The sequence below is a fragment of the Scleropages formosus genome, chromosome 18, assembly GCF_900964775.1.
Source record: "Scleropages formosus chromosome 18, fSclFor1.1, whole genome shotgun sequence".
In the NCBI taxonomy this organism is placed as follows: Eukaryota; Metazoa; Chordata; class Actinopteri; order Osteoglossiformes; family Osteoglossidae; genus Scleropages; species Scleropages formosus.
The window spans coordinates 1526403-1551874 of NC_041823.1; the positions used below are offsets into that span (position 1 = coordinate 1526403).

Here is a 25472-nt window from a genome sequence, read left to right on the forward strand (position 1 = left end):
ACCCCAGGAAGGTGGGTGCAGTGACCTCCTGGCCTCGACCTACCACGGTAAGGGCGCTCCAGCGTTTCCTTGGGTTCGCCAATTTCTATCGGCGGTTCATACGTAATTTTAGCACAGTCGCCGCATCGCTTACCGCGTTAACTGCAAGCAAGGACCGAAGACTCCCTTGGGGGGCGGAGGCGGAGAAGGCTTTCCAGGAGTTAAAAACACGGTTCACCTCCGCCCCAGTGCTGAAACAGCCGGACCCTTCCTTGCCGTTTGTGGTGGAGGTCAACGCCTCCTCGGTAGGGGTGGATGCAGTCCTGTCGCAGCGGCAAGGGGACCCTCCCAAGTTGTATCCCTGTGCCTTCTTCTCCAGGAAGATGACCCCTGCCGAACGGAATTACGACATTGGGAACCGGGAACTCCTTGCTATCAAGCTCACGCTTGAGGAGTGGCGTCACTGGCTAGAGGGTGCAGTCAATCCCTTCGTGGTACTCACAGACCACCGAAATCTGGAGTACCTAGAGACCGCAAAACGGTTGAACTCCCGCCAGGCCCGATGGGCCCTGTTTTTCACCCGTTTCCGCTTTACTGTTTCCTATCGACCAGGTTCCAAGAATGGGAAGGCGGATGCTTTATCGCGGGTTCATGACCCAGAACCACTGCCCCCCAACCCAGAGGAGATCCTACCCCAGGGATGCGTGGTGGGCCCGGTCCAGTGGCAACTCCTCCAGGACATCCAAGAAGCCCAGGACAGCGAGCCAGAACCGCCCGGGAGGCCAACTGACCGTGTGTATGTCCCCAGTTCCTTCCGCGCAACGGTGCTGAAATGGGCCCATGAGGCTCCGGAGGCCGGGCATCCCGGGATCCAACGTACCTGGTCCAAGGACGGTTCTGATGGCCTTCACTGTCCGATGACGTCAGGGACTTCGTCCAGGCCTGTGCCACCTGCGCTCAGACCAGGACCGTCCCCGAAAATGCAGCGGGTCTCCTACAACCCTTGCCTACGCCGACTCGACCCTGGACCCATGTGGCGCTGGATTTCCTAGTGGACCTACCGGTCTCAGAGGGTAAGACCGTGATCCTCTCCGTCATAGATCGTTTCTCCAAGGCTTGCAGACTGGTGCCCCTTCCGAAGCTGCCTACCGCTCTCGAGGTATCGGAGATTCTGTTCGAACAAGTATTTAGACTCTACGGACTCCCCGAAGACATTGTGTCTGATAGAGGGCCCCAGTTCACCTCTCGGGTATGGAAGGCCTTTTGGGGCCGGCTCGGAGTAACGGTCAGCCTTACATCGGGATACCACCCGCAAGCCAACGGCCATGTAGAACGCTTGCAACAGGATGTTGCACGGTTTCTCCAAGCCTACTGCTCCCAAAAACCCCATCACTGGGCACGCTACCTGGCCTGGGCAGAGTATGCCCACAACTCTGCGCCTCATACATCCACAGGTATGTCGCCTTTTCAGTGTGTGCTAGGCTACCAACCTGTCCTGTTTCCTAGCGAGACCTCTCCAAGTCCTGTCCAGGCTGTGGAGACATGGCACCACGAGAGCACCCGCGTCTGGAGGACGGTCCGGGCCCACCTGCTCCGCAGTGGGGAACGCCACAAACGTCAGGCGGACCGGCACCGGCGCACCCTTTCGTTCTTGCCCAGACAAAGAGTTTGGCTCTCCACCCGAGACCTTCACCTGAAGACCCCCTCCAAGAAACTCGGGTCCCGCTACATCGGCCCCTTCAAGGTAGTACGTCGTGTCACGCCGGTTACTTACCGCCTTCAATTGCCTCCTGACCTCCGAGTGCACCCAACGTTCCATGTTTCCCTCCTGAAACCGGTTGGGGTGTCCTTGCATCAGCCACCGGTAGAAACCACGCCACTGTCGGCACTACCCCTCGCAGGGGACGATGTCTACACAGTCCGAGCCCTGCTGAACTCCCGCCGACGGAGAGGTCGACTGCAATATCTGGTGGATTGGGAGGGGTACGGTCCGGAGGAGCGTTCCTGGGTGGCTGCTTCGGACATCCTGGACCCCGACCTGGTGGCCGCTTTCCATAGGGACCATCCCGAGTGCCCGGCTCCGCGCCACCGGGGGCATCCCCCTTCCCGGCCCATGGCGTCCAGAGCCGCCCGTGGAGGGGGGGGTACTGTCACGTTCTCTGCATCTGGCACATCCGCGACACCTGCCGTTCCCTGATGGGAACGACTATAAAGAGGGAAGCCGAGGAAGCCCAGATGCGGAACCTTGTTTTGCCTCCTCGTTTCCCTGCGAACCGTATTACTGAGAGACCCATTCCGACTTCGATCCTTTGCCTGTTTCTTCCTGACCACGTTCTTTGCCTAGCCCTTTCTACGACATTTGCTGATTGCCTGACCCTCGCCTGCCCTGACCACGAGCTTTGCCTAGCCCTTTCCACGACGTTTGCTGATCGCCTGACCCTCGCCTGCCCCACGACTACGATTATGGATTCTGATTCGGCTTCCGTGCACGTCGATCCGAACTCTCTGCACTTGAGTCCGTCCGCGCTACGCGCAACTGTGACAATGACATAAATTGTAAGGACATAAGGAAAGAAAAACACAAGGCGTAAATCACAAATTACAGAAATTACTGTAAGTGCAAAAAATCACAAATGTACAAAAACTATTAGTGCAAAAATCCAAGAAACGAAGTTATATACGTATATAAAGTGTTCAGTGTGCAATGTAAACATGGAAGTCGTATGTGAAGCACATTGACCTCTAAAAATTTCACAACACCTGCCACGCTTTTCTATGTGTTGGGGTCCGAGCGAACATGCTACGGTCTCTCCTGACACCTGTCCTGTCGGCGCCAAAATTCTGTCCACGCGGTTGAGGCCTGTAAATGAGCGTGGCTACAAGCATGTTTTCGAAGCTCGCCTGCGGTCACGTTCTAATGCTGCTTTCCAGTTTTTAAAACCCGTCGAAACGAAAGTGTCTTTTTCGGAGAAAGCAGCACCAAACACTTGACACGAAAAACAAAAGTAGCATCGTGCTCTACAGAATATTCAAGACAAGGTCGTGACTGATACCAAGCGGCTGAAAAGCATCTCTCCTTCCCTCCAAAAAGAGTTCAGGGATATAATTGCAGAACCAGCTGATGAGGATTTGCCCTGTTTAAATCATCTGGGACCGAACTGTTGCAGTTTTGAATGGGTGTAACTGTGTTTTTGACACGATCGGAAGCTGCTGATGAACTTACTTGACTCGTCTATTTCTCCAACCTCATTGCCGCAAATGGATGAGGTGGTAGCTGTGCCACTGGTTTTCCTTTGTCTTTCGGAACAAGAAATCTCTAATGTTGTGTTGTCTTAGGAATACTAAAGTGTATAGTAGTAATAAAGTTCTCTAATAATTCTAATACAGTTCACTGGCTGTTTCGATCGTTGCTTCGTAATTCAGCACGTCCGTTAACCTCAAACGTAGCGAAGTGAATGAGGCTAAGGCTATTTGTCTCGACAGCCAAAAGAATAAATAAATCAATCAATCAATAAATAAATAAAATACCTGGAGCTGAACTGAATATCACACCAATTTTGAGACTGGTTTTGGGGTGTAGGGCCAGGGTGGACCAAGCTTTTGATTGGGTGGGCCAGACCCACCATGGCCCCCCTGTGGAGCCGGGCCTGGATTTTTTCAGCAATTCATATTTGTCCCCAGGTTTACACTTGAAGAACTTTCTAATATTATATTATATTATAATATTTTAGTAATGGGCATTGATGGGGAGAAGAAAGAGACAAGGTTCTTTGCCTCTTGCTGCGTTGTGTCTAATGAATTCTGTATTATGGTGATAAACCTGCTCTCTTCATTTGCTCCATCAACACCAGGTGCTGATATGATCTGACCAGAAACTACTTCATGTTCTTCACTACCTCATACTCAAACCTTATCTTCTCAGGTGAGATGCTCATTTTCAGTGCTTATCCTCGAAGACCATCCAGCTGGCCCTGGTGTGTAGCAGAGAGCTGCTTCAAGTCTCATCAAGTAGGTCACGGACGCCAAGCCGGGAGACAAGTGGCAGGATCCAAGCGCGGGATCGTGGGTCGTGAACGGAAGGGACAAAGATGGGAATCATGGTCAGGGTCAGGTGTGCGTCAAGCAACCGAGGCGCAAATGGCGTCTTTCGGGTGAATCCTTGTTCATCGTCAAAGGTCAAAGCTGTGGTCAAAGCCAAGGATGTGTGTCGTGGGGACAAGAAGGCCAAGCGAGGGTGAAGCTGTAGGGAATGCAGGAGAAATAGGAGTGAGGTTGCAAATGCAGAAGGGACAGTTGTCTCACTGAGATTCTGCAACCTGTGAGCCATGATCTGGCATCCTTTATACTCGACCCTGTTGATTCAGATCAGCTGCGTCCAGCTGGAGTGTGGTCAAGGGTGTCACGGAATAGACTTTAGTTATGCGGTTTTCTTGCAATTCTCTTGATGTGGACACGTTATGTTGGTTGGTTCAAGTGCAGACTCTTTATTTACAGGAATCAGTGAAAAACTAGCAGGTAAAAGTGAGTAGCTACAGGGACTGAGACCTGAACAGGACACTGAGGACTAGAAACAGCTCTGACACAGCTGCTCACACAACTCCAGAAAACAGATCTGATGCTCAGAAAAGACCACTTTGTGTTTCATGGCTCTTATTGCTGTGCTGATTGTCTCCCAGGTTTCATTTGTGTTCTTCCCAGCCCTGTGGCAAGAGACCAACACTGGTTCAAGCCGAGAGTGGTGGGTACCTCCCGTTTGACAGTTCATCTCTTTCACACGTTTGTTCTGAAGCTGCCCGACACCATGGTAAAGGAGAACCCCTATGGTGAGATACCAGATGGTACTCATGACTGTTCCTCTGAGCCACAATTCTCCCAGTCTGTTTTTACATTTATTCACTTATTTACAGACACTGGGTACTTTTTATAAAGTCCTGGATATAGCTACAGTACTAAATGAAATGTTCCTGTAGAGTTCAGAGATGCTGCGTCCCTCCCCCAACCCTAACAACCACACCACCATTCCAGTTTCAATTGTCTGAGTGCATTTTACTGAGTGTGTTTAAATACTGTTATACTTTTTAAGAACAATTATGACTTGGTGTTGCATTAAAAGTGACATTATACAGCTGTGTTTTCAGCTGTAGTGAAACAGATGCTACAAACTAGAAGTAGAAACCAAAAGTAGATTTTATTTATTCCTGTCATCAAAAACATGTAAGTCACACTACAGCTTTTAAATAACATTCTCATTATAGTTTATGTGAAAAGCTGATATTAATATAACTCTATCTTTATAAGTAAATGAGAACAAACAGGAAAAGCACATTTTACTGTCACTGGAACAGGACTACAGTGTTATTAATTTAATATACTGCAAAACAATAGGAAAGTTTCAAAATACAATAACACAGGATATGTTTCCACACAAGTAATTATGTATGTTATAAATGATGGGCTCAGTCCAGTTTCTGGAAGGTTTACAGAAGACAGGAGCAGTAAAGTCATTAAGATCCCGAGGAGCTGCTTGATGAATCAGCATCACTTTCTGAAAAGAATAAAAACAGCGTTTGATCAAAATGAAATAATATGGAGGCAACACGACTGACTAATGGGTTTATTCATCATTAGAACCAGAAGATCTACCATACAGTCATAAGAGTCCTTTAACTAAAGGTATTATGGGGGTAATTTACATTTTTATCATTTTGATGCTTTAAAACATTTACCTGAGTTTCTTCTGTACTCTTAATTTTTTTTTTTTTGATATTCCAAATTGTTGCTGAAGCATAAAATGCACAGATTTACTTTATAATTAATAGTGTTTCAAGTATCAGCATTACAATCTCAAATAAATGTTTTTAAAATACCTATTTTTTGGCAGTGCTGGGGTTTCCACATGTTCTAGGTTGTTCTCATTATATAATCAGTTGGTCGTACTGTGGTTACATTTCTTTTGTACTTATTCCATTAGCTGGAGGAACAATATTTAATTTTACTACAGCAGAATATTCACTTCCTTGAAATTGTACAGATATATTTATATACTATAGATATGGTTTTCCTTAAATTAAAACTATGTTTAAGTTGTCAACATTGTTAGTGGTTCACAGCATTAAAAAGCATAATCTGAAAGTCAGTGAATTTCTCAGAAAATGTTCAATTGTTAATTCATTAGTTGACTGAAGTGGGACTTAACCCATTAAGGAGACGCCTGGTACCCTAGTGGTCAGAGCTGTTACCTTTGGTCTCCCAAGATCACAGGTTCAGTTCCCCCCTCCAGCTGCAGTACTGTTGAGTGAGGTACTTACCCTAAATTGCTCCAGTAAAAAAAGAGTTACCCAGCTGTATAAATAGGTAAATAACTGTTTTGGAGAAAAACATCCGCTAACTGAGTAAATACTGAGTAAATGTAGGTAAGTATAGGAATCAGTATGGGAAACTGTATTATTGTATGAATACAGTCTACAGTACTGGTATGTGCCAAAGTAAAGCATTAAAGTGAATCCAAATTGTCCTAAGACTCAGTCAGGTCTGTTTGTTCACTAAACCCCAACTGAAGCACTCAAGAGAAACTACACCCTAAATGAGGTAAAGTGGAGTAAAAATGAATCTTAATTACATTCTGTGCTTTTAACTTGTACTACAAGTTTTGGTTGCAGCTTCAAAAACTTCCTATAAATCCTGGAAATATATCTAATAAACAGATTTTCTTTCAGTTGGGACACAAGAGGACATCTAAGGCTCTCCTTCAACACACCTGGTCTGTGACTGGGAGTCAAGAGGACAAACTGAGCGATGAGGACATAGAGGGACAGAGCAGTGGGAATCCCACAGACACGTGTCAGGTACATTGAGCCCTTTACACTCTACGTGTTTTACTAGTGTACATTCACACAGGTGTGGTACTCACTCTGGGCTGCAGCATATTTCACTCCAGCAACAGATGGACACAAGTTCTTGAACCCTGGAGAGAAAATACAGAGATTGTTCAGTAGAGGAGGGTTATGGGAAATCTCAGTGAAACACCTCCTCTGTGTCACTGCTTGTGATGCCAGTTTATTAGTGTCACAGTAATGGATCTGTCCATCATCCAGTTCTCATCCTCCTCACCAGTGTGTCTTCTCTTCCTGCAGAGGACAATGGCTGTGATGATGAGTGCAGCGAGAACCAGGACAGCGATGAGAACTGCACTGATGAGCACAGGGTCTGCAGGAGCTTCTGGTTCTGGAACAAAGAGCACAGACACACATGGTTCATATAGATCATAAATCATATACAGTACATGCGTACAGGTGTCTTACCCCAGTTGACGTCCAGCTTGTTGTCCACACTCAGGTGCGACACAGTACAGGTGTAGCGGTGTCTCTCTCTCAGCTCCTCCTCACTGACACTCAGACTCCTTCTCAGCTGGTAGGTCCCGTCTCCGTTGGGCAGCACCTGTCCTCCCGTGAGCTCCCGGTCTGGGACGGGCCGGTCGTCCCTCAGCAGGGTCATGTTGACGCGTCGGGGGTAGAAGCCGGTGGCCACACAGCTCACCTGTGTCCTTCCGCTGTGTGGCTCTGTCTTCTGTATGACCCTCACTCTGGGACGCTCTGTGGGGTCAGAAAGAGGACTTCCTGTTCGAGAGCTGTCGCTGATGAATGATGAGGAATTCATGTCCCATATTCCACATAACTCATTTCACTGTCAGCACAGTACTGTACCTTTCCTCAGTAGTATGTTCTTGTCCTCTTGCAGGTATCTCCTAAGTGTCCTCACACACAGAGGCTGGTAGATACTTGAGAAAATATGTTTTCTGATGTCACTTTTTACTTTGCTCCAGACAAACTCTGGCACAAATGTATTCTGTATATGACTGAGGGCATCATATTGATATTTTTCTTCTTCATCATATGCTGACATAATGAAAAATCTACTCAGTGTATCATTCTCCAGGTCACAGGCTGTGAAGCTCTGATAAACATGAGCTCCTGTAGAAACCAGACAAATGCAGAGAGACACTTATTATATTCACTGTATTCATGTATAGTATGTATGTATTCAAATTTCACTTATCTATTAGAAACTGTATCATACAAGGTCTGATAACTTTTCCTTTTAGGGTAGAAATTTACATTCAAAGACCATTAATATATGTTTCCTGAAAGACCTCAGAAGAACTTCAGATGAACAGTTTGCTCACCTTGAGTTTGATTTGAGCGCTTCATCATTGTATTTAATGAGGTTTTCATGCCACTGTAAAGAACTGCAACCACATAATCTCTGAGATCAGTTTCCTGTATGGAGTCATTTGCCCTCCAATGTCTCCGAGAAACAATCTTCTTTATGTCACTATCATAGTATTCCACAGGAACATCATTGACCAATAGTACCATAGTGATCTCTGGGAACTGTGTCTCTCCAGATATGAACGTAGCCACCATGGTGAGAGAGTGGGTGTCTGTTTTAGAACAAACATAAAGATTGATAAATATCATTTATAAATATTTATTTTTAAATAATTCAAATTTTTAATGAATGTTTAAATTACAGTCGTATGGACACAAAAAAATCAGAAAATAACACGAAAATTTCTTCTGCATCTAAAAAGAGAAATAAAATCATGACAATCACATATAATTCCTTATGCTGTATCTGCCTAATATTGTTTGTATACAGACAGTGTCACAATTTTTTGATGTCAGATACCGACACTGAAGTGTGTCAGTGAATACACTCAGTACCACTATTTTTAGTACCTTATCAGTGTAGTAAAACTCAGTACTTTACCTGTAGAGGCCAGGTGAACAGAGCCCAGGATCAACAGCACCACTGCAGGTACCTTCATGATGATGATGCTGGAAACCGTGTCTCTGCTGCTTGTTTTGTCCTAAAGCACATAAAACAGTGAGAGCAAAGAGAACAGCTGTAGGGTTTGTGTAGCTTGAAGACAATTCGCTGGTTGTTAGTGAAACAAACCAGGTAAATTAATCTGAACTAGAGGAGAGTGTAGTGGTGCGGTGGGTTCAGATGGTGCCCGCTGTGTGGTGGGTATGGGGTTCGAGCCGTGGTTGGGTTGCCTTGTAATGGACTGGAAGCCTGTCCAGGGTGTGTTCCCTTGCCCTTCTGTCTTGCCGAGTGAAGCTCCCGCTTACCATGACCCCAGTTGTTGAGTTTGGTTAGTAGTCTGAACTAGAACTACCACCCATAATGTAGTAAAACACCTGTGGCAGCAGGGGGTGCAGTGGTTAGAGCTTCCACCTTACACTTCAATGACCCAGGTTTCGATCCCCCTCCAGCTGTAGAATCCTTGATCAAAGACTTTACCCTGAACTGATACAGTAAGAATTACCCTGTTGTCTAAAAGGTAAATCACTGTGGGTCACTCTGGAGAAAACACACACACACTGTCTGAAACCGCTTGTCCCGAGCGGGGTCACGGCAAACCGGAGCCTAACCCGGGCACAAGGCTGGAGGAAGAGGGGACACACCCAGGATGGGATGCCAGTCTGTAACAAGGCACCCCAAGTAGGACTCGAACCCCAGGCCCACCAGAGAGCAGGACCCGGCAAAACCCGCCACTCCCCCCCGCTTCAGAGAAACGTGTCAGTTGAATAAATAAATGCAAATCTTCAGTGAATGTCCATGGTCAGTAATTGTGTCTCGCACTGGCATCTTTCACTTTGACCCCAACATTATAATTCATACAGAATGTTTTACTATCCTCTACATTTTTATTCTTATCTACTATAAAATTACATTGTTGATTGTCTCTGAAAACTCAGACGCCCGTCCAAATTTAATAATCACTTGTCCTGAACAGGGTTGCGGGGAACTGAAAGTATTGGGCTCAAGGCTGGAAGTACACTGTGGACAGGACACCAGTCCATCACAGGATAGAACAGGCAAAAATCTGTTGTGGTGGAACAACCTCCCCCTTTCACTCAGAACTGCTGAACCTTTGTCCACATTTTTAAAGAGGGTCTTAAAACTCATCTCATGTTCAGATCAATTTTTCATATAGCTACTATTGCAACATAATATAAATATTTCTATGTATATTTAAAAAAAAAACTATTAGGAAGGTTATTAGGATTCATGAATAGTCTGGTAAAGTTTTATGCAGCTACTTGTATGAACATCAATGCATATTGTAGAAAACAAACTTACTGTTGTTGTTACAACTACATGCCTTTTCTTGAAGTAATACACAAACTATATCACAACATAAAGCTAGTAAAAATGAACTCAAAACTCAGGACAGAAAGAACATGTTTTTTATGTACAGTATACACACCTTTTAACAACTGTCTTAACAGAGCTGCTAAAGACAGTACAGGCAACGCAGAACAGTGGGGAGTTCCCCAGGTGACTCCCAGCACCCCTACTGCGCACAACGGTTAGGAGAGCACCCCTAGAAGTACCCAGAATTCCCCCATCACAAAATACATGTAAACAATAAAACAACCAATTATAACAGAATACCCAACTATGTGCAGACATAAACACTAATAACAACTATTTACACGAGCTATTTCAGCTCCTCACAGCACTGTTACAGTATTTTCTATGAGATGTATGTCGCTTTGAAGAAAAGTGTCTGCTAAATAAATGCATCTACATATAATAATAATAATAATAATAATAATATTTATTTCAGTGTGTCTCTGTATAGATTTAGCAATAACCCCAGTAGCACATGCGAATGTAATTATACTGTAGATATTCAGGGGAAGTACTTTACTAGATGATACTACATGTAGGATGACGCTTAAACATCCACCCTGGAGGCGTAGAGACACCTGCTGTAAGCACTGCACTCACAGCTGTCCCATGTAACAGCATTTTGTATTCACTCAATTAGCGAGCACATTTCACCAAAGCAGCTTACAACATTAAGGTTATTTAGCCATTTTTACTGGAGGGTAGCCGTGTTTCTCAAGGGTACTAAAACCAAAGGCAGGGACTAAACCTGCACACTTTGGCCTCAGAGGCAGTAGCTCTAACCACTACACTACCAGTTGTAGTTCCCCCACTACACCCCCAATTTCTAGTTATGAGCAGAAACTCTACCTGCACAGGTGTGTGTTGGGTCTGTACACAGGTCACTACTGCATATTCACGAAGTGTTTGTTATACATAAAAGAAGTGCTTCATTCACTTTATGGAGAGCAGTTTTTGGGTGTTTCAATGTGAATGTGAGGAAGAACAGAATTATTAAAAAATGTAATTCAATAACTCCAGTCCAATAGCTTATCTTTTTTATATTGTACATGTGTGTTGTTTGTTACATAGAATTTTACACCTTTTTTCTGATCTTAAGACAAACAGCAGCGACAGTGTTTTAATGTTGTTGAAATAAAATTGTGATCAAATAACTTCTCAACGTTTTCGTGGTGTGAAGTATGAAAACTCAATGATATTTATGCACCATAAGAACAACTGTAATGATGAAGAAAGAGTTTGTAGAAATGAGGTGAAGGAGTCTTGTGCTACGTTTTGTGTTGCACCATGATCTCCGAAGAAACGACATTTTGTTCCACTGCACACAAGCTGTGCAGAGGAATGACAATGAAAACAACTTGAACTTTAAACCTTCCTGTGATGATACGTTATTGAACATTTTAACACTGATGTTTGATCATGTGGTCAAATAACAAACCAATGATGTTACCTGGAAAGGCTGTTTTTCTGACTGGTTTTCAAACGTCTCCTGTTATACGCACAACTAATTTCTTCGCAAAATACTTTCACTTGCGGTTATGATAAAGACGTCCTGCGCAAGTGTGTCTTTGTAAATAGTGCTGCGTAATCGAGTAGATAACTACTCTGTCCTCTAGTGGTCAGTATATGTCATGACACAATAGATTATTATTATTATTATTATTATTATTATTATTATTATTATTATTCCTACTACTACTACTACTACATGTAGATGCTTTTATTTAGCAGACACTTTTCTCCAAAGTGACGTACATGTCATAGAAAACACAAATCTGTTTGTAACTTCAGCAGAAAGAGACACTTGGATGCAGACACACAATTCTGCAGTACAGTTAATTTGTCATAATCCACCATATGAACCAATGTACATCACACAGTAGCTGCATAAAGGTTTATCCATTATTCAGCATTTATAATTACAAAATTATTGAACATAATATTGACATGTTTATCATGCACTTAGATCAAGAGATTCTTATTAATATGATTCCAGGGACAGCATGGTTAGAGCTGCTGCTATTGGACGCAAAAGCAACAGGTTCAAGTCCCACCTCTGGCTGTAGTACCATTGAGTAAGGTACTTGTCCTAAATTGCAGATCTTTTCAGTGTTTCCTTGTATGTGTCACAGCCCCAGACAATCAAACATAGAAGATCCACCCACCTCAACTGCACAGTCAAGGAGGAAGAATAAAAGAGACCCAACAACCACAGAAAGATTGTGGAATCTCTAAAAGAACAAAAATTTTCCCTGTGATCTTTTCAAGTCCCAAAACCTCTCAGGAAACCATGTGGCCAACCTTGGCCTTTAAATTAAATTAAATTAAACTAAAGCAAGTAACCGAAGTACAGATCAAGGAAAGCGGAATAAAAACGGTACAATGAAGCCCCACTGGTGACACAGCAATAACTTGGTCTTCCAGCAACTTGTCGTGAAAAGCTGTTCCAATGATTGTCACGATCGCCACGTGCCAAGAGTGACACACGTGCACTTGAAAGATTACGAGCGCCTCGGGGCCTCTCTGCCTTCTTTGCAGGGGTCACGTGGGGAGCGCGTGCTCAGCGAAAAGGACCACCCGCGTCACCACAATCAGCTGGAAAGGCAAACAATACAACGTGTGACTCGTCTCCGGTTCATTCAGTGTGCAGCTGAACTAAATCCAAAGTGAAATAAGTTTCGTGTGTCAATACAGATGATCTCACTATATTTTTTCATCAGCAGAATGAACTAAAGGGATAATTTCCAGGTGTGTTTGTGACCCCAAGATATAACACCTCAAGATTTTTATTCTGGAACATTCTGTACAACTTTCCCAGGACTGACCTGTTCTTTTTATTCACAATTTCTCCTGCCTTTGAAAAAATATGTTCATATGTTACAGAGGAGGCTGGAGAGCACAGAAATCACAGTGCCAGCGGATAAAGCTGTGGATGTGGTGTGGCGGCACAGCGAGTAGTGCTGTTGTCTCACAGTGCCTGGGTGGTGTGAGAAAATGTGGGTTTGATCCCTGCTCAGTCTGTGTGGAGTTTGCATGTTCTCCTGGTGTCTGCATGGGGTTCCTCCCGCAGTCCAAAGACATGCTGTTCAGGTTCCCCCATAGTGTGTGAGTGACGCTGAGAGAGTGTGTTTCACTGTTCTATGGAAGAGTGACCCAGTGTAAGTGGTGTCTCTAGCAGTGCAAGTCACCATGGTGAATAAGAGGTGTGGGCTAGTACACTACAGAGTATCCATGTTTTTAAGTTGCCTTAGAGAAAAGTGTCTGCTAAGTGAATAAATGTAATGTAAATGGCTGAACAGTTTTTCCTGAAGGGTCCTCAGATCTGGGGATATTCGGGATACTCCACACACACACACGTGATCTTGAGTGCTGGATGAACATGTCTCAGTGGTGCCGTCTCATGACCCACATGGAGAAATCCCCAAGTGAACCCAGATCTCTTGTGCGGAAGGTAAGAATCCTACCTCTGATCCACCACTGCCCGGAAAGTGTGCTGCTAGTTGGGATCTCCTGGACACTGAAATCAGGACGAAACGAGCCATGAGGGTAATGTCTGGACAACCGTGATGATGACCTCTTGGTATCAGGTAAGAGAAAGTGGTCAAACAGTTGCAGGTACCAACACAGTAGCTGTATGTAAGACAAATACCAGTTCATTGTGAACATTACAAGACTTTTATATCAGCAAGGAATGAAACCCAAACCTGGGCAGCAGGGCAGAATTTTACCACTAAACAACCAATGACCACTGCATGCGTTTCTCGTCAGGAATCTCCTCCGCGCTGAAATCGGGAAGGAATGAGCCAAGAGGGTAATGTTCGGACAGCCGTGACGTTAAGCAGTTAGTATTAGGTGTGAGAGACAGCGCTCCAGCCCCCACCATCCAGTTTTTTCTTAAACCCACCTTTCTCCAGGCAACGCAGGAACATCTGCCTGTTATTCCATGCTCTTGGTAGGCAAGCAGGACAACTATCAGGTCACGTCGACCTAGTAAAGCCTGTTCCACAGTGATTTTCCATTTCACGGCTCAGTGCACAGCCTCAAAACACATTACAAAGTATTATTATTACCTGTTACACACACACACACACACAGACATTGTCTGAAGCTGCTTGTCCCAAGCGGGGTCATGTGTAGGCCTGTTATTGTATATACAGTATATAAGAATAGTATATATAATAACAGGCCTGTACATTTATTATACACATTAATACTATATATTATTCTTGTGTATATAATATATATATATATATATACAGTACATTACGTATCTTGTGTATGTATACAAATACATACACAATGTATGCAGGTAAAAAGTATGTAAGATGTGACTGTACCTGATAGACACTGAATATGTAACCTAAGTTTCAAATACAGCTTTTAAAACAAGGAGCACCATTACTTTTATGATCATCCTCAGCAGATGGTGACTGAATCAAACTCTTCCTTTTCTGAAAAGGGTACAAACTAATTGTCACGACTACGCCCGCACCTCACCCAGCAGCACTTGGCTCCTGTTAAGCACCCGACTTCAATTGGAACGCTCAGTTTTATATGGCACTCCTCAGGGTGTCTTCTCCTCCTGCAGAGGACAATGGCTGTAATGATGATGATGATGAGTACAGTCACACCTGAGACAGAGCTGTACACATGGGCATAGTGTCTGCAGGAGCTTCTGGTTCTGGAACAAACATCATACACTTGACACATACTTCTGTGATGGAAATTCTTTGGGTTCAGGAATTTTAATGATTTTTTCAAGATGATTGTAGGCAAACAGAAATTACATTCCAACATGTTTCAAAGCTGTACTGAAACAGATGCTACAGGGCAGATACAGAAAGTAGTACAATTTATTTTATTTTTTTCTCATAAAAATTGTATAAAAAGCATCCTATTGCAATTTATGAAAAAAGGAAACATTAATATCACTGTTTCTTAATGGATTAAGGAGAGCAGACAGGAAAAGTATATTTTAAAACAGGAGTTTCCAAACAGAAGACATTAAAATATAATAATAAATATAATAATTACAGTTTCTGTCCAGGAGTAAATGCCTTCCTCTTCTTCTTCTCGCCAGCAACAGGAAACACAGATGGGTGTTTCGTAGACATGCTGGTTGCACAAAGCACAATATAGATACGGGGTATCCAAAAAAACACTGGAAACAGAACGCTGTAGAGTATCGGTTGTTTACACTAGCGACAGCGTAACAGACTGGGAGGTGCGCATCGCTACCGCTGCCCAGGATCACGAGAGAGTATCGTACCACATATATCGTTTGCCTGGGAAAAAAATCTACATTCAGAATTGGAAGTATCGCTTCTACTGAATGTGTATCGCTATCGCACCATCATAAAGTCAAAAAAAATCGTAAGTCAAACCATCGTAAGTCGAGGAGCATCTGTACAGCAAAGCAAAGGGAAAGTTGCATTAAACACCTTTGTGCCATAAAAGACAGAATACAGCAAGACTTTCTTTTTCAAAGTACAATATCACACAGCATGTTGCCACACAAGTACTCATGTATGTTATAAATGATGGACTCAGTCCAGTTTCTGGAAGGTTTACAGGAAACACCAGCAGTAAAGTCACTAAGATCCCAAGGAGCTGCTTGATGAATCAGCGTCACTTTCTGAAAAGAATGAAAAAAAAGTTTAAACAGAATAAAATAATATGGAGGCAACAGGGCTGAGTTATGGCTCTATTCATCATAAAAACCAGAAAAATGTACCATAAAGTCATGAAACCAAAAGCATTAAACAGGAACAGTTTCTCATGGCTAAAGTGTTAAATGTATAAAAACTGTACAGATTTAACGTAAAATGTTTGCTTGGCAAGTCTCAGCATTAAAATGTTAAATAAATGTTTTAAAAGCACCGATTTCTCGGCACTGCTGGGGTTCCCACACATTCTAGTTCTTCAGCGTCGCCCCTTTGAACACTCTTGACCTCAAACACTCAGTCCCAACATTTGGACTCTGACTCTGCTTTTGTCCACAACCTCCACTGTGGCTCTGAACCTGATGGTGTCTTCATCTCCCCTCCACTGGAAAGACTCACGACACCATCTCCTACCTCCTCCGCATCCAAGTTACAATTTACAAGCTACAAGTAGTTTTTATTGTCATTCCTCCATACACCTTGTGCACAGTGGAACGAAATGTCGTTTCTTCGGAGACCATGATGCAAGACAGAACATAGCATAAGGCAATGAATAAGTAAATAAATAAATAACTACACAGGATAGGACGCAGGTATGGCTGTGAGCTGTAGGCAGTTGTGGAGTAGTGTAGTACTGAGTTAATTGGTCAACGGAACCAGTTGAATGTTGGGAGGTAGCTGGGTGTTGAGAAGTCTAACTGCCTCAGGGAAGAAACTGTTGCGGAGTCTGCTGGTGGTGGCGTGGATGCTCCTGTACCTCCTGCCAGATGGCAACAGGGCGAAGAGTCCATGAGAGCGATGAGAGGGGTCGTCCACAGTGCTGTTGGCCTTGCGGATGCAACGGTTGTTGCATGTGGAGTCGATGGAGGGAAGAGGAACTCCGATGATCTTTTCAGCTGTTCTTATCACTCGCTGTAGGGTCTTGCGGTCGGAGGCTGTGCAGTTCCCGTACAATGCGGTGAGACAGCTGGTCAAGACGCTCTCTGTCATCCCTTTTTTGAACGTAGTGAGGATGGGAGATACTGATGGAAGAAATGGAGATGCTGCTGGGCCTTCTTGGCTAGGCAGGTAGTGTTCAGGGTCCAGGAGAGGTCCTCTGTCATGTGCACACCAAGAAACTGGAGTTTTTGACTCTCTCCACAGCTGTTCCATTGATGTGCAGAGGTGAGTGGTCTACTTGGGTCCTCCTGAAATCAATAATTATCTCTTTAGTCTTGTCAACATTTGGAGATAGACTGTTGTCTTTACACCATTCTGCGAGGTGGGTCACCTCCTCTCTGTATGCTGACTCGTCATCGTTGCTGATGAGGCCCACAACTGTAGTGTCGTCAGCAAACTTGATGATATGATTTGAACTGAACTTTGCAGCACAGTCATAAATCAGTAGGGTAAACGGCAGTGGACTGAGCACACAGCCCTGGGGAGCACCGGTGTTCAGTGTGGTGGTGCTGGAGGTGGTGTTGCCGATCCTGACAGACTGAGGTCTCCCAGTCAAGAAGTTCAGGATCCAGTTGCAGAGGGAGGTAGTCAGATGCAGCAGGCTCAGTTTTGTAATCAGTTTCTGAGGGATGATTGTGCTGAATGCTGAACTGAAGTCAATGAACAGCATCCTTACATAGTTGTCCTTTTTGTCCAGATGGGTCAGGGAAAGGTGAATGGCAGCAGATATGGCATCTTCTGTTGAATGGATGGGATGGTAGGCATACTGGAATGGGTCCAGTGTGGTACAAAGACTGCTCTTTATGTGTTTCATGACTAGCCGCTTGAAGCACTTTATGATAATGGGCGTGAGTGCAACCGGTCGGTAGTCATTCAGACAGGACACCGATGATTTCTTTGGCACAGGGATGATTGTGGTTGTCTTGAAGCACACAGGGACAACAGCCTGGCTCAGAGAGATGTTGAAGATGTCCGTGAAGACAGCCGCAAGCTGAACAGCACATTCCCTAAGTACCCGGCCAGGAATGCTGTCAGGACCCTCAGCTTTCTGTGGGTTGACTCTCGAAAGAGTCTTCCTGACGTCTGCAGCAGACAGGCAAAGTACCTGGTTGGTGGGAGTTGGGGTGGCCTTACCTGCTGGCGTGTTGTTCTGTGCTTCGAACCGTGCGTAGAAATCATTCAACGCATCTGGGAGCGAGGCGTCACCATCACAGACAAGTGATGTAGCTTTGTAGTCTGCGATGGCCTGAATGCCTTGCCACATGCGCTTTGTGTCCTTGTAGTTTAGGAAGTAAAGGTGGATTCTTCCTGCGTAGTTGCGCTTCGCCTCTCTGATAGCCCGGGATAGACTGGCCCTTGCCGTGCAGTACGCTGCCTTGTCACCAGACCTGAAGGCAGTGTCTCGGGTTTTCAGCAGCGAGCGCACCTCAGCAGTCATCCACAGTTTCTGGTTTGCACGTGCGGTAATGGTCTTGAAGGAAGTCACATCATCTATGCACTTGCTGATATAGCCAGTCACTGATTCTGCGTATTCCTCCAAGTCTGTGATGTTATGGCATGTATCATCATCTCTGAACATCTTCCAGTCTGTGTGTTCAAAGCAATCCTGAAGTGCTGAGATGGCTCCCTCAGACCAACATACCTGGGTCCTGCACAATGTCCACGTTTCCCAAGATCCTCACAGACGGATCCTGCTCTGGTTGCTCCCTCTCCTCGCACCTCCACACAGTAAACTTCTGCACTTTGATCCACTACCGACTTTTGCTCCACTGTGATTTGTGACATAAGGGGGTAGCTGGTTGCATCTCGGTAGGGTTGCTGTCTGTAAACTCATATGTTGCATGTTCAAATCCTACCTACTGCTGTAGCGCTCTAGATGAAGGCACTTACTTCATATAGCTCCAGTAAAAATTACCCAGCTGTATAAGTGGCTAAATAACTATATGTATCAACACTGTAAATTGCCTTGAAGAAAAGCATCAGTTAAACGGGTACTTAGCAGAGTAAGTCACAGTAGGTGCCTTAACCGTATATTTTACAAGATTATCTTAGACAGGGGACTAAAACAGCAACTTTCAGGTGACAATATCCTGAATGACTACAGTGACACTAATTGTTTCCCCACTAATCCAATACAATAACTATCCCGGTCAGAGGAGAAGAATCTGTGCATCATCCTGCCCTTGAAGAAGATTCTGCCAAAACTCTGTCTACGCTGATATCAGTTAATTTGAAAAGCACAAAAGATGATGTGGAAATAAACTCTTATAATAACAATTACAATAATTAGGCAGAGAATGTCATTCAAAGGACACAGCTGGTGGTGTAGTGGTGAGTGTTACTGCCATTGAATCCAAAGGTTGCAGGGATGATCCTCACTTCAGACTATTGAACCCTTGAGCAAAATACTTACCCTAAACTGCTCCAGTGAAATAACCCAGTTGTACAACTGGGTAAATAATTATAAGATTAACAGTATAAGTCACTTTTGAGAAAAGTAAATATAAAATCACCTGTTTCAGGCATCAGAACAAGAAGCAGTGAAATGTGTTTATAAGGTGTACAGAAACAGTTTTAATGTTCAGTGTGGTTTTGTGTGTCAGATGGGAGAAGCTGAGATTCTGAACTATTTATTTTAGTTCTTTACTTTTAGTTCTTATAAGAATGTAGTCTGCAGTACTGAAATGAGCCAAAGGAAGGAGTTAAAGTGAATCAAATCCTCCTAAGACTCAGTCAGTTCTATTTGTTCAGTAAAAAACCTCAACTGAGAGACACAGGAGAAACTACACCCTACATGGGGTAAAGTGGAGTAAAAATGAACCTTAATTCCCTTCTGTGCTTTTAAATTATACCACAAGTGTGGGGTGGAGCTTCAAAAACTTCCTATAAATCCTTGAAATATATCTTATAAACAGATTTTCTTTCAGTTGGGACACAAGAGGACGTCTGAGGTTCTCCTTCAACACACCTGGTCTGTGACTGGGAGTCAAGAGGACAAACTGAGCGATGAGGACATAGAGGGACAGAGCAGTGGGAATCCCACAGACAGGTGTCAGGTACATTGAGCCCTTTATACTCTACGTGTGTTACTAGTGTACATTCACACAGGTGTGGTACTCACTCTGGGCTGCAGCATATTTCACTCCAGCAGCTGATGGACACAAGTTCTTGATCCCTGGAAAGAAATGACACAGTATGATCAGTAGAGGAGGGTTATGGGAAACCTCAGTGAAACACCTCCTCTGTGTCCCTGATTGTGACTCCACAGTTTATTAGTGTGACAATAATGGATCTGTCCATCATCCAGTCCTCATCCTCCTCACCAGTGTGTCTTCTCTTCCTGCAGAGGACAATGGCTGTGATGATGAGTGCAGTGAGAACCAGGACAGCGATGAGAACTGCACTGATGAGCACAGGGTCTACAGGAGCTTCTGGTTCTGGAACAAAGAGCACAGACACACATGGTTCATATAGATCATAAATCATATACAGTACATGCGTACAGGTGTCTTACCCCAGTTGACGTCCAGCTTGTTGTCCACACTCAGGTGCGACACAGTACAGGTGTAGCGGTGTCTCTCTCTCAGCTCCTCCTCACTGACACTCAGACTCCTTCTCAGCTGGTAGGTCCCGTCTCCGTTGGGCAGCACCTGTCCTCCCGTGAGCTCCCGGTCTGGGACGGGCCGGTCGTCCCTCAGCAGGGTCATGTTGACGCGTCGGGGGTAGAAGCCGGTGGCCACACAGCTCACCTGTGTCCTTCCGCTGTGTGGCTCTGTCTTCTGTATGACCCTCACTCTGGGACGCTCTGTGGAGTCAGAAAGAGGACTTCCTGTTTGAGAGCTGTCACTGATGAATGATGAGGAATTCATGTCCCATAGTCAACATAACTCATTTCACTTTCATCAGTGTGTTGAACTTTACAATTTAATGTGGACTTTTTACTTGTGTGTAAATACAGTGTCCTGTAGAGACCAGTCTGGGTTCCCAGTGAAACACAAGACTATGAACTACACTGAACTCTCACTGAGTGTGTGAACAGATACCAACACAGTACTTTACCTTTCCTCAGCAGTATGTTCTTGTCCTCCTGCAGGTATCTCCTAAGTGTCCTCACACACAAAGGCCGGTAGATATTTGAGTACTTCTGTTTCATGATGTTTCTTCTGACGCTGCTCCAGACAAACTCTGGCACAAATGCATTCTCTGTATGACTGAGGGCATCATATTGATATTGATCCTCTCCATCATAGGCATTTATAACAAAAAATCTACTCAGTGTATCATCCTCCAGGTCACAGACTGCAAATCTCTGATAAACATGAACTCCTGTAGAAACCAGATAAACACAGACAGGAAGTTATGATGTTCACTGTATTCATATATAGATAAAATCACACACTGTCCGAAACTGCTCGTCCCAAGTGGGGTTGCGGCAAACCGGAGCCTAGCGCGGCAACACAGGACACAAGGATTGGGGGGACGGGACACACCCAGGACAGGACACCAGTCTGTTGCAAGGCACTCCAAGCAGGACTCGAACCCTAGACCTGCCAGAGAGTAGGCCTCAGCCAAACCTGCTGCGCCCCGGCACCCCTCTACTAGATATAATCAATGTGTCTTTTATTTATCTAATACAAACTATATATATAAGGTCTGATAACTGTTCAGTTTAGGTTATGAATTCACATTCAACACCAATAATATGTTTCCTGAAGGAACTCAGTTGAACAGTTTGCTCACCTTGAGTTTGATTGGAGTGCTTCATCATAGTAAATAATGAGTTTTGCAGGCTAGTGTAAAGGTCTGCAATCACATAATCTCTGAGATCAGTTTCCTGTATGGAGTCATTTACCCTCCAGTGTCTCCGAGAAACAATCTTCTTTATGCCACTATCATAATATTCCACAGGAACATCATTGACCAACAGTACCATAGTGAACTCTGGGAACTGTGTCTCTCCAGATATATATGTGCCCTCCAGTGAGAGAGAGTGGGAGTCTGTTTTAGGAAAGACAGCATCTTATTAATATTTCAGATAATTTTATCTCAAACAATTTACATATTGAAGTAAATATCCAAAAAAAATTCAAATTTTTATCAATACTTTAATTGCAATCATCATAATTCCACAAGAACACAAAAAATGCATTCTACATGTAAATACTGAAATGAAATTTTATTGTAACAATATTGTCACATGTAATTTATGTCCTTCTGCTATATCTGTGGAATCATGGTTGTATACAGACTTTTCTGACAAACTCAGATACTGATGCTGAAGTGTGTTTGTTAGTGAATACACTCAGTACCACGATATGTAGTCATATCAGTGTAGTAAAACTCAGTACTTTACCTGTAGAGACCAGGTGAACTGAGCCCAGGATCAACAGCACCACTGCAGGTACCTTCATGATGATGATGATGGAAACCGTGTTTCTGCTGCTCGTTTTGTCCTAAAGCACATAAAACAGTGAGAGCAAAGGGAACAGCTGTAGGGTTTGTGTAGCTTGAAGACAGTTCATTGGTTGTTAGTGAAACAAACCAGGTAAATTAGTCTAAACTAGTACTACCACACGAGGGGGTGCGGTGGTGCAGTGGGTTGGACCACAGTCCTGTTCTTCAGTGGGTCTGGGGTTCGAGTCCCACTTGGGGTGCCTTGCGACGGACTGGCGTCCCGTCCTGGGTGTGTCCCCTCCCCCTCCGGCCTTATGCCCTGAGTTGCCGGGTTAGGCTCCGGCTCCCCGTGACCCTGTATGGGACAAGCGGTTCTGAATAAAAGGTAAATCAGTGTAAGTCACTTTGGAGAAAAGTGTCAATTAAAGAAATAAATGTAAATCCTGAGTGAATTTCCATGGTCAGTAATGGTGTCTCATACAGGGGTCTTTCACTGTGATCTATGCATTCATATAGAATGTTTCACTGCCCTCTACATTTTTATGCTTATATACTGTAAAACTACATTGTATATAGTCTCTGAAAATTCATACAATTTTAATAATCAATTTACATGAACAGGGTCGTGGTGAACTGAAAGTATTGGGTTCAAGGTTGGAGGTACACTGTGGACAGGACACAAGTCCATCACAGGGTAGCACACACACCCATTCATACAGTAAGAGCAATTTAAATTCACCAATTCACCTGAACTGTAAGTCTGTGTGAGGAAACCAGAGCACTAGGAGGAAGCCCATGTAGACACAAGAAAAAACATACAAATTCCACACAGACTGAGCAGAGATCGAAGCCACTTCCTCCGTCCCTGGAACAACACCTTCACTTCAGGTTATACATTTATTTGACACGTTTCTCTAAAGAAACATGCAATTATTCACCCATTTATACAGCAGGATAATTTTACATCAGCAATTCAGGGTAAGTACCTTGCTAAAGGACACCACAGCTGGAGGTGGGATTCAAACTTGCAAGTTTCTAAAGGTACCAGCTGTCTTCTGGAAAACACTGAATAAGTTTTAAATGAGACAGAACTGTAACCGTTATCTTACAGCCACTTTGCATTGGCTGGGAATCGAACCCTGGTCTCATGTCCAGTAAACAGCATTTTGTATTCACCCAATTAGCGAGCACATTTCACCAAAGCAGCTTACAACATTAAGGTTATTTAGCCATTTTTACTGGAGGGTAACCGTGTTTCTCAAGGGTACTAAAACCAAAGGCAGGGACTAAACCTGCACACTTTGGCTTCAGAGGCAGTAGCTCTAACCACTACACCACCAGTTGTAGTTCCCTCACTACATCCCCAATTTCTGGTTATGAGCAGAAACTCTACCTGCACAGGTGTGTGTTGGGTCTCTACACAGGTCACTACTGCATATTCAGGAAGTGTTTGTTATACATCAAAGAAGTGCTTCATTCACTTTATGGAGAGCAGTTTTTGGGTGTTTCAATGTGAACGTGAGGAAGAATAGAATTATTAAAAAGTGTAATTCAATAACTCTAGTCCAATAGCTTAAGTTTTTTATATTGTACATGTGTGTTGTTTGTTACATAGAAAAGGCACACAGGAATTAATATACTATCATATAATATATTACACATAATAATAATAACCACATTGACTGCATGGATAGACTCGATCGCTACCAGTGGACTCACTCCTCTCAACACAAAGGACACAAGTGGAGGACAGAACTTTCTGGAGGAACTCTGTACATGTGGTCAACAAGAGTTGCCGTTGACTCAACAGGACTGAATAACAAATACAGCACCAGGACTAGCAGATGGAATACTGGTTACAGCTGCTGTTTCTTAACTTAAAGGACGTGGGTTCACATCCCAACCGCTTACTGTGGCTCCACTGAGTAACACATTTACTCTTAAATTGTACAGTGACATCACCCAGCTGTTTAAATGGGTAAATAGGGTAAATGTAAGTGAGTAAACAGTGTAAGCTGTTGTGGTAAAAGTCCCACCAATAGAGTGATTCCCTGAAGAGAACCAGAGACTGTATGACATTCAGAGACATGTTGAGTCTCCACTAGTCCTTACTGACACGTTGGACTGTTAGTCCAAAACCATCTTTATTACTCATAGTCTTTGTTCATGTGAAAATCCAGTCAATTACAGAAGTGACTCTGATTAATACAAATGACGATGACTGTGAAGGTGTGTGTGCTGCTGAGGACCCGAGACTCCACCTTCAGAGCAGGTGACAAGACTACGAATGGCGAAGGTCAAACTGTCCCGGGCCATCGAAGAGGCAAAGATCCCACAGGGCAAGAGAATCAACAGCCACTTTGAGAACTGTGGTGACACGAGGTGCATGTGGAAGGGCATCCAGGCCATCACCAACTACAGGACAACACCACCTGCCTGTGACAGTGATGCCTCCCTTCCACATGCTCTGAATGACTGCTACGCTCGGTTTGAGGCGCAGAATGACGTGGCGGCGAGGAATACCACCCCTCCTCCCAACAACCAGGTGCCGTGTCTTACCACGGCTGATGTGAGAAAAACTCTATGCCGAGTCAACCAATGGAAGGCTGCTGGACCAGACAACATTTCTGGCAGAGTGCTCAGAGGATATGCAAACCAACTGGCAGATGTTCTCATTCAAATCTTCAACATCTCCCTGAGCAGCACTGTTGTTCCAATGTGCTTCAAGGCCACCACTGTCGTGCCCGTGCCGAAGAAGTCTTTAGCGTCCTGTCTCAACGATTACCGTCCCGTCGCACTCACATCCATCGTCACGAAGTGCTTCGAAAGGCTCGTCATGAGGCACATCAAGACTCTGCTGCCCCCCTCACTGGACTCCCTGCAGTTCGTGTATCGTCCCAAATGCTCGACAGCCGACGCCATCGTCACCACCCTCCATCTGGCCCTCACACATCTGGACACATAAGAAACGTACGTTCGAATGCTGTTCATAGACTTCAGTTCGGCGTCCAATACAATCATCCCTCAGCACCTGATTGGAAAGCTGAACCTGCTGGGCCTGAACACCTCCCTCTGCAACTGGGTCCTAGACTTCCTGACTGGGAGACCTCAATCAGTCCAGATCGGGGCCACTATCTCCAACACCACCACGCTGAGCACTGGGGCCCCCAGGGCTGCGTGCTCAGTCCACTGCGGAAGGGCCTCTTTTGGCTGTGACCCCACAGGTTCGTGGCAGATCCTCCATCCTGGAATACGTAACACACACCCTTTCGCACTTACAAAACACCATCACTG

At 44.4% G+C, this 25472-nt stretch overlaps 2 protein-coding genes across 4 annotated transcripts in view; both read right to left on the reverse strand.

Moving 5' to 3' along the window:
- LOC108934005 (class I histocompatibility antigen, F10 alpha chain-like) overlaps positions 1–14221 on the reverse strand; it is a 45688-nt gene extending 31467 nt beyond the window's left edge. For both annotated transcript variants that reach the window (XM_029259988.1, XM_029259989.1), the window contains exons 1-7: positions 14087–14221; positions 13647–13699; positions 8749–8848; positions 8162–8419; positions 7683–7949; positions 7281–7571; positions 7090–7203 (exon numbers count right to left, since the gene is read on the reverse strand). In XM_029259988.1, the coding sequence (XP_029115821.1) occupies positions 7090–7203; positions 7281–7571; positions 7683–7949; positions 8162–8419; positions 8749–8848; positions 13647–13699; positions 14087–14111 (1108 nt within the window). In that variant the 5' untranslated portion in view covers positions 14112–14221. The remainder of the gene's footprint in view (positions 1–7089; positions 7204–7280; positions 7572–7682; positions 7950–8161; positions 8420–8748; positions 8849–13646; positions 13700–14086) is intronic.
- On the reverse strand, positions 5338–25312 carry LOC108932090 (BOLA class I histocompatibility antigen, alpha chain BL3-6-like). 2 transcript variants are annotated; one of them, XM_029259985.1, is made up of 9 exons: positions 25210–25312; positions 24981–25131; positions 22138–22237; positions 21525–21782; positions 20844–21110; positions 20299–20589; positions 20108–20221; positions 19906–19959; positions 5338–5524 (listed from the first exon to the last, which is right to left on the reverse strand). In XM_029259985.1, exons 2-9 carry the CDS (start codon positions 25098–25100, stop codon positions 5484–5486), a joined length of 1245 nt encoding a protein of 414 aa, XP_029115818.1. In that variant the 5' UTR covers positions 25101–25131; positions 25210–25312; the 3' UTR covers positions 5338–5483. The 2 variants fall into 2 exon arrangements, with proteins under 2 accessions (XP_029115818.1, XP_029115819.1); XM_029259986.1 differs by lacking the exons at positions 24981–25131; positions 25210–25312 and adding an exon at positions 22355–22385.
- Positions 25313–25472: the final 160 nt, after the last annotated feature.

What these genes read in the sequence shown, in the direction of transcription:
- LOC108932090 (XM_029259985.1), bottom strand. Translation starts at nt 25,100, where the DNA reads ATGGCGTCGGCTGTCGAGCATTTGGGACGATACACGAACTGCAGGGAG. An exon ending in AGTTCACCTGGTCTCTACAG is followed by an intron (nt 21,783 to 22,137) that starts GTAAAGTACTGA and finishes TTCCTAAAACAG; the next exon opens with ACTCCCACTCTCTCTCACTG. An exon ending in GAACATACTGCTGAGGAAAG is followed by an intron (nt 20,590 to 20,843) that starts GTAAAGTACTGT and finishes CTGACTCCACAG; the next exon opens with AGCGTCCCAGAGTGAGGGTC.